The sequence below is a fragment of the Agelaius tricolor genome, unplaced genomic scaffold, assembly GCF_023055355.1.
Source record: "Agelaius tricolor isolate 1412-34295 unplaced genomic scaffold, bAgeTri1.0.p SCAF_40, whole genome shotgun sequence".
NCBI lineage: Eukaryota > Metazoa > Chordata > Aves > Passeriformes > Icteridae > Agelaius > Agelaius tricolor.
Genome location: NW_027269300.1, coordinates 1,820,926 through 1,830,181, shown reverse-complemented (window position 1 = coordinate 1,830,181; position 9,256 = coordinate 1,820,926). Strand labels below are relative to the sequence as shown.

The window sequence follows — 9,256 nt, the reverse complement described above, 5'->3', positions numbered from 1 at the left end:
ACACACTTACAGTTCTCTTGTATTACTGCAACAGCACTAGGTCCCCTTCGAATTTTTTAGGGCAATTGTAATGCCATCCCTGAATTTAAACAGGTTCAAGATATTATTTGTAGCTTATTCTTGAAGGTAATTTGTAGCAAAAGTCAAAAAATTATTGCAGATGGTCAGTAACTGGACTGTTATGTGTCTGGGATGCACACGATGATTTAAGTACTGCTTCATTCTGTGTGACTCCAGGCTTTGAGAAAGAGTAATCCCACTTGGCATTTGGGCTCCCCAAGCCGTTTTGCCTTTTTGAGGCTCTTGCTTTTTTCGTGTTAAGTATTTACATGTATAACACAGGTGGCTCCTCTGTCTTGGTTTGGAAAGACAGGTGTTTGCTAAGGAAGGCAGGAGCCTTTCTTGAAATGGAAAAATGTAAATCCCTTCCTTCTGAATTGTTATGAATTTTAAATTAAGGGGGGCTCTCAGGTAAAAATATGGGAGCAGGAATAACAGTTCTTTATTAGGGAAGAAAATAAACAGATAAAATAAACAATGCAGTAAACCAAAACAGCACTGACAGAGTCAGAATACAACCTGACACCCTGTGGGTCAGGGTGTTGGTAGCAGTCCAATTGGAATTGTGGCTGCAGCCCTCCTGGAGTGTCAGGGGTGGTTCTGTTGGAGCAGGGATCCTGTAGAAAGGTGTAGTCTTCCTCTGAAGATCCAGTGGAAGAGGCAGCTGCTGTTCCTCTGGGAAATCCAGTGAAGAAGCTGTGCTGGTGTTCCAGAATTTCAAGATTATATCCAGGTAGGAATGCTTGGCTCCTCCCTCTGGGCGGAGCATCTCCCAATGGGATGCTGTAGTTCTTATCAGCCATGCAGTGACATTCAATAGCCCATTATCAGCAGATGTCTCCCCTGGAGGGAGGATTGGCTGCGGAAGAGATAAGGAAGACTGCCCAATTAACAGAAGACAACTGGCATACAGGTGGCAGATAGAATCCATACTGCTTGGCAATCTAGTATATCCTGAATCTGATCAAGGAACCGAAAAGGAGCTTTTAGATTTTCTAAGCTGAGGTCTGTTTTGCCTGTTTCTGAAGCTGCAGTCCAAGAGCAGTGACAGAAAGGTTGCTGCTCTGGGAGCATGCTTCTAGCTTGAATTTAGGCCTGAAGGCATTGTACCAATTTACAGCTCTTACAAGAGCTCTGTCACTGCACAGGATTTCCATAGGCATTACAACACAAAGAACTCCGTTTCCCCCCACAAGCTCTTGATGCAGCTTTCTGTCCCACCCTGGTTATGTCCTCGGTGAGGGGCCTTTCTGCAAAAGGAGAAGGATACTCTTTAGCATAATTATGTTTTCTGTGGAGTGTTTTATCATAGTCTATTAATATTCCCTTTTCCTCAGTTCCATAGCTGCTTACTACTTTCTAACTCATTGATTTTAATAAACCAACTAAGCATGCTGCTGTATTCTATTCTACTCTCCCTGTATTCTTTTCTACTCTCCCTATGGAGGAAAAAAAATTGCCCATAAAACCTATATGCAACAGCTGCCTCAATCCAATGAAATGCAAGAGGAAACAAATGCCCAAAGAGCAGAAATCCCCAAACATGTCACATCCAGTCACGGAGAAGCTGATGGGACAGAGCCATGTGGCTGGAGTATGTGTATTGCACTCTGTATTGTTAATTGACTGATGCTGAGTATTTCAGCAGGAAACTTCCAGGGCTTCCAGGACTGTCCTGGTGGCTGTGATCCCAAATTACTCATCAGTAGCAAGTGAACAAGAACAGCCTCTAGGAACAAGGGCATTTCTGAGGCTCTTGCTTGCTGTGGCTGCAGGGTGGCTGTGGCAAGGGTGCCACAACCTTCCTGAAGAGCCTCCTAAGAAGGACAGCTCAGGGGCACAGGCACATCCTCCTCCCAGACCAGCGTGTGATGTTCAGCTTCCTTCTTCAGGTGACACGGAGAAAAAAGGCTGGAGCTCTGCATGGCGTTCCACAGAGAAGAAGCCTTTATTAAGAGCAGGGCACTCTGCATAGGGAGCCAGGGACAGAAACTCTCAGAACAAGGGAAAAACGGGATTCTATAGGGAAGGCAAGGAGCGGGACAAAACTGGTAACCAATGGGATAAGGGCTCAGGGGCAGAACACAAAGGGAAGGACCAATGAGTACTGGGGGATCAACATAAAGTTGCAAAGGCAGCTGGGGGTCATATTTGCTCGCCCTGACTACACAAAGTCAGTGGGTCAGGAGTTGGCCCTCCAGGGGAGCACAGCAAGCTCTTCTCTGGCTGGATCTCTGGCCCCCACAACTCCCCCTTCTTTATTTAATAAAAAATCTTCTCCTAGAGACCTTGCAAGTAACTTCTTAGAATAGCTGAACATATATAAGAAAATAACAACATTTAAAAGGACCCAAAAAATATTTCTTAGGGGATCTTGGGATCTCTAGCTGGTCAGAGTGACCCTGATATACGTTAGAAAGTCTCTTTTCCCAGCCCGGCGCTCGAAGAAGGAGTCAGAGCCCTTCCGCTCTTGGTCTCAAGGTTGTTCATTGTATCTTAGCTATAAAATTCTTTCTCCTGTCCTGACGAGGTCCGCTCAGCAAGACAGTCAGAGGCATTCTGCCTGCCCCAAGGCGGTGTTATCTTTTTATACTAAAAACTACATGTATGATATTTACAATTATTTTACAATACCTATTCCTATGTTAGACAGTGAGCTTCTACTCTAGACCAATCTAAAAGTGCCAACATCACAGCAGAAGTTGGAGGCCAAAAAGAAGAAGAAGGAGAAAGGCTGGACACGCCCCGATTGCTCCATCTTGCCCCCTGAATCCCCATTCTAGAAACCCCAAAAATCTATTTTTCACCCTGTGATAAATTAATTTTCATTCTACTTAAAACTTTCATGGCTCACAATTCTTCATATAAGATTGGTAATCGTTTTTTCCAAGGGCTAAATCAAAGGCACAGGGGTCTTGGGCTCTGTGCCAAGGTCTCTGAGCCCCCTGGACAGGGGCTCAAGTCCTCCAGGGCAGCCAGAGGCATTTCCTGGGTTCTGACAAGTAGCCCTGTTGCAGTCCCTGCATACAAGCGTTTACTTGATCACTTTGATGCCAGGGAGCACCAAGAACTTGAACCTTCCTGGAGTCCAGCCCTGCCTGCCTATCACGGAGCAGAGGGAAAAGATGAAGAACCTGGGTGGTGGTTGAGCCAAATTGGCATTTTGCCATTTCTGATTTCCTCCCAGCTTTTGCAGCAGGGCAACAACCCCATCACTGCAAAGCACTTCCTTTTGCAAGGCACATGCAGACCTCACTGGAAGGGGCTCTTGAAGGAGCTGCTGCAGTTGGCAACAGGAGCTGTTGTTGAATTTCCACATTGCTTAATCCCCCCCTACCAAATGCCATCAAGAGGCTGGGGAAGGACACAAAAAGATTACCCTGGAGAAAGGGAGGCCAAAAGCTTGGAAAAGGAGGAAAGAAATGCTCTGATGATGACGATGACAAAAAAACCCAAACAAATTTATTTTGACAGCCAATGAACACCGGCTGCCCTCCAGCCCTCCCAGGCTGGCAGGCCGAGCGGTGCCGTTCCCATGGCATGAGGTGCTGGCAGCCTGCGGAGAGAAACCAGAGAGCCACGGTCAGTGGCAGCAGGCTCCTGTCCCCCTGTCCCGCCATGGCCTGTGCCCGGGCCAGGCTGCTGGCTCTGCTCAGAGCCCAAACCTCCCGACCCATTCTCTGTTTTTAGAGAAGGGCAGCGTGGCAGGCCACGTTCCACCTCCTCTGCTTAATCACGGCACAGCAACCTCCTCAGCAGCTGCAAGAGCGGGATGCCCGTGTGCCCGCTGCCGTCTGCCCGGAGCCCTTCTGCCAGCCGAGCTGTGGAGCCGGGTGCCCACCTCTGGAGAGCTGCTGCCAGGAGAGGAGCCGATCCCACACCAGGTCCTTGTCCTTCTGGAAGGGGCTGTCCCTGCAGACCATGGCCCCTGGGGCAGCGCTGGCACTGGATGCGCTCCACGGACGCTGTAGGTGCTTCCCTGTCCGGTCTGGGCACCAGGTGTAATCCTCCTGGGAAAACAAAAGAACAATTGCATGAAAGTCAATTCAAAACAAGACCTGGAAACAAGAAAAAGCACAAAGCCTGTCACCGTTTCACAGGCCTGAGGAGGGTCTGACCACTCCAGGTGAGAATTCAACCTGTCCAGGGGTGGGGAAAATCCCCACCTTTCCGGCCCGTAAACGCACCCCTTCCTCAAGGGCCTGCAGAGCAGACCAGCTGGGGCACAGCTTCAGAACCCGTCCCCCCTCTGCCACCCCCATCCACATGGATGGATGCTTTTGTCAGGCTGGCTGCCCCCGCCTCAGCCCGTGCCAGGCTGGCTGGCAGAAGCTGTCAGCAAGGCCACGAGCCGGCTCCCCCTTCCAGAATATCCGTCCCCTGTCCCACCAAAAAGCAGCTCGGCGGCCGGCAGAAAAATTAATATTCCCCAGCGCTGCCGAGCGGGGAACCTCCGGCACGTGGCCAGGCCGAACCCTGCCGTGCCTGGAAGCACCAGCATCCCCCCGCCCCTGCGCCGGCTGGGGACTCATCTTGATTCCATCGGAGTGCAGAGCGTGTCCTTCAGGCAGGGGCCGCAGCCAAAACCAATTGGCTCTGCCCCACCAGCGGCCAGGTCCAGGATGGTGTTCCCAGCTCCACGTCGTGCTCCAGAAGAACACGCCAGCTGTGCCTCGGCTTGCGGGGACATCACGATGCCATTGAGCTGCAGGGGGATGTTTCCTCTGTCCCAATCCGTGTCACCTTCACTGCACTGCCACCACTTCTCCAATAGGACGGGCAGCACGGAGCCGCTCCCTCCACAGCTCGTGGGGACCAGCGGAAGCAGCATCTCCTCGGCTGTGCTCTCTCCTCCGCGCCACGGCCGCAGGGAAACGCTCTGGGGTTTTCTTCCAGTGCCAGGAGACGCGTGCTGCTGCTGCTTGCTGGGCTCCTGGATCCTACTGTGCTCAGGGATGCATCTCTGCTGTCTCCTGGGCCAGGCAGGGCTCCTGCAGCCAAGAATGCTCAAAAAGGTCCTCCAAGCATGGCCTGTGTGTGGGGTCCATGGATAAACACCACCTGATGAGGTGCTGGCACTCTGCGGAGAGAAACCAGAAGGCTCCTGTCCATGCTCTCCCACATTCCACAGTGCCCAGGCAACACCAGCAGTGCTCAGAGCTGCACCCAAAAGCTTCCTATTGATCCTCTCTTGCGGAGGACACCAGCGCAGAGGCACTGGTGCCACCTCCTCCAGCTAAGCCCAGGAGATCCACCTCCTCACCAGCTGCAAGAGCAGGATGCTTATGTGCCAGCTGCCCCTCCCAAGCCCGTTCTTCCCCTCGTGCCTTGAAGGCGCATCCCCACCTTGAGACACCCGGGGCGGGAAGACGAGCTGGCCCCGGACGATGTCCTTGTTGGTGCGGAAAGGAAGGTGCCCGCAGACCAGCTCATAGAGCAGGATGCCCAGGGACCAGATAGTGGCTGGCTGGCCATGGTAGCAGCCAAAGAGGATCCACTCTGGTGGGCTGTACTCCGGCGTTCCTATGGGACACGGGCGCAGCTCATCAGGCCCATGCTGCTCCCTCCCGCCCTCCTTCCCTCCCTCCCAGCCAGCTCCCGTTCCACAGCAGCCAGCCCCTGCCCTGCCAAAAAGCAACTTGGCTGCAGCTGGCTGAAGAAGGATTCCCCCTCCTTCCTTCCCCCCTCTTCCCCCTCTGCCAGCAAAGCGGGGAACTCAGCTGCCCGGCTGGGCCCCGGCTTGGGCTCACCTGACATCCGGGTGTAGATCGTGTCCTGGAGGATCGCGCCGCAGCCGAAGTCGATGAGCTTGGCCTCGCCCGTGGCCAGGTCGACGAGGACGTTCTCGGCCTTGATGTCGCGGTGCAGGACGCCGCGGCTGCTGCAGTGCCGCACGGCCTCCAGCACCTGGCGGAACAGCCCCCGCGCCACGGGCTCCGTCAGGAAGCGCCGCTCGTGCAGGAAGTACCAGAGGTCCTGACAGCGCTGCGGACGCTCCATGACCAGCGCGAAGCCCTCGGGCACCTCGAACCAGTCCAGGAGCCGCACGACGCCGCGGAAGCCAGGCCGCGACACCATCCACAGCAGCGCCAGCTCCAGGGGCACAAGGGCGCCGTTGCGCTGCGGGGGGACCGCGATGCCGTCAGCGGGGCCGATGCTGCGCTGCGCCTCGGGCAGCCCCTGCCCGGCCCCGCCGCGGCTCGCCATGGCCCGGCCCGGGGCGCTGCGCGGCCCCCGCTCACTCCACGCTCGCTGCCCTCGCAGCGTTCCGGCTGCCGCCCTGCCGGGCCTCGCCTCAGCCCCGCCCGGCCCGCCCCGACGGCTCCTCCCGCTGGCCCCGCTCACTCACCAGCCGCGCCCACTCCGAGATGCGCTCCCGGGACAGTCGCTTGATGGCCACCTGCGAGCCAAGGCGAGCGGCGGGCTGAGCTCGTCGCCCGCCGCCCGCCGCCCGCCGCCGCCCTCCGAGCCGGCCCCGTCTCTTACCGGGGCGCCGTCGGCGAGCCGGGTCCCGGAGTAAACGCTGCCGCAGCCGCCGCTGCCCAGCAGCGGGCCCTGCCGGTAGAGCTGCTCCAGGGGAGGCTTCTCCGCCCGTGCGGGCGGCACCGCGCTCCCGCTCTTCTGCCCGGGGCACCCGCCCGCCCGGCGCGCTGCTGCTTGCCGAGCCGCCCCGGGCTGCGGCGGCTCGGGGCCGGCGGCCGAGCTGGCGAGCGGCGGGGCTCGGAGCGGGGAAGCTGCCGGCCACGCTCTCGGCCACGGGGCGGGAGCCGGGCGGCAGCGGAGCGGCTGCGGGCGGAACCGCGGCAGGGGCTTCGTTCGGGGCCGGGGCCTCGGCCGGGGCTGGGCCAGAGCCCGCGCCAGGCCGAGCCAAAAGACCGCGATGCTCCGCCAGCAGCAGAGCAAGCGGCTCTTCCAGCGGCGCCACAGCCGGTACGGAGAGAGCCCGGCCGAGGCGGAACCACGGCGGGCCGGGCAGGGGCGGGCACGGGGCGGCCCCGCCGAGGGGCGCCTTGCGGGACGCGGCATCAGCCGGGCTGGGAGAGGCGGAACACGGACGGCACGGCCCGGCACGGGACGGGAATACAGTGAGTGGGAGGGAGAAGGGGATGCGAAGGGAGGGAAAAGTCGATCGGAAAATCGATTGAGAAAAGCACTGCTGCTGCTGCTGCTGCTGCTGCTGCTGCTGCTGCTGCTGCTGCTGCTGCTGCTGCTGCTGCGGAGCCGCCGGAGCTCGCGGCCGTTCCTCCGTTGCCCCGCGAACCCAACGGAGGAGCCGCCGCGCGCCCCAAGGAACGAAAGAGAGAAACAAACAAATCACACCCCAAAGTCATTCCTATTAGAGAAGTAACCAAAGAAAACAGTGTAGCAATAAAGAAGAGTGTTGGCTTGTGGCTTCTTTCTTCTTTGCGTGAGACGCAACATTTCATGGGTGTGATAAACGAGTTCACTGGATTTAAGGATCATACAATTATTAATTTTTTATTATTATTATTATGCAAGCAAGAATAAGCAAAGTTCAGCGCTGGGCGGCCGGGAGTCTCCGCTCCTCTAGGCTCGCACCGTTCCTATCCCCAAGGTTCGCCTTTTATTGCCTTCTTCTCCCGGGTCCAGGGATGATGTGGTCTGTCTTTTGCGCTTGCTCGTTCAGTTGCTAGGGGGTCTTTTTCTGCCTTCTGGTGGTCGTGGGATGAAGGCTCCAAGTCTTCCTCTTTAAGCGCTGAGTGAACTTTTCCTTATAAGGCATACCTATACAGTGGAATTTTCAGAACACTATAGGATTCCTGCAAGCCTAAGCAATTCTTGTGAGTTTAAGGATTGTTGTTACAGCCTTCCTCTGTGACCGCTGGGTGAACTTTTCCTTATAAGGTATATCTTTACCATGGAATTCCCAAAGCACTATACGATTCCTGCAAGGCAAGCAACCATATGTGGCTGCACATTTAAGAATCAAGCGGTTTTAGCTATTTAGTTATTGCTTTGATATTGTATAATTATTTAGCTATTGATTTAATTAATGAACAAACGTATGGCTACTTATTACAATCCCCCATTTCTTTTTTTTTACCAATTTTGATCATTAAATCTTTTTAGTTCCTTCCTAGTGTGAAAAATGCATGTATTTTATGATTGCCTTTTCGCAAATATTAAAATGAATATTCTATGTGTTGTGTTAGAAAGTAATGCTGTATTAGTTTTCTTAAGTACTGTGTTAAATATAGTTTTAGGTTATAAAAATTGTTAAAATAGAAACGATGCAATGTAGGATACTTTTTTAAAAAGAAAGGACTCGCAGCGAGATAGCAGCCACTGGACACCTAAATCTTTCAGAGAAGAAGAATTTATGGCCCTCTTATCAGAAGAAACCAACTTCTTCCCGCCTCGAAGGCACTGTTAGGATTTGGAGGAAGAAGTTGACAATGACCAGACAGAATCCTGTATTTTATTGGAATTGATGCATCATGTATGAAGTGTATGAATATGCAACAGACTATTGTTTTTAAGGGTTAATCCTTTGTTAACAAGGGTCCTTTTTCGGGCTCGTGCTGCCCAGAAAAAGGTACCCGGACATCCGTAACTCTTTGTCTTTATTGTCTCATATTGTCCTAATTCAGTTTCTCCAAATTATTATTACTCTAATTGTATTACTATTTTTATAAATATTTTATTACTATTAAACTTTTAAAATTTTGGAAACAAGTGATTCACGTCTTTAACACTAGCAAGCGTTAACTGAGTTTCCTCATCAGTTAAGCTATGTGCACTAATTACAGATGCCAATTTCCTTAGCTTTTTCATCATATTCCAATTCATAACGAATAGAACTGCTGACAAAATAAAACCAAGCACAATCAGAATCAAAAGAACAACAATGGGATGGCATATACTGTTTAGGACACCTGTGGTAGTAGGAGCCCACCTGAACAGGGTATCCCACCACCTGTGCTCGCCATCTTGCTTTACCCTCTCTATAACCCGGTGTATTTTTCCTGCGTCATGATGAACAGTCACTAGGGTTTTCTGTCCGCTTTCCTTGATTTTCTCGAGGATTTGGATCAGGTCTTGATGGAGCATCTGTTGTCTCATTAGAGTGAAGTTCATCCCAATCGGAGTGGGCATTAGCTTGTGAAGCAGTGTGTAGTTGGATTGTAATAGGTGGTGAGAGGTGACTTTAGCTTCATAAGCGATATCACACCCT

General features: G+C 53.4%; 1 protein-coding gene across 1 annotated transcript; it reads right to left on the bottom strand.

The window, feature by feature from the left end:
• Positions 1-4,588: 4,588 nt before the first annotated feature.
• On the bottom strand, positions 4,589-7,086 carry LOC139603681 (serine/threonine-protein kinase pim-1-like). Its single transcript, XM_071454570.1, is given in 6 exon segments — positions 4,589-5,014; positions 5,016-5,140; positions 5,407-5,583; positions 5,811-6,180; positions 6,410-6,460; positions 6,547-7,086. Coding segments are annotated over 6 exon segments (1,689 nt in total).
• Between the last annotated feature and the right edge of the window lie 2,170 nt (positions 7,087-9,256).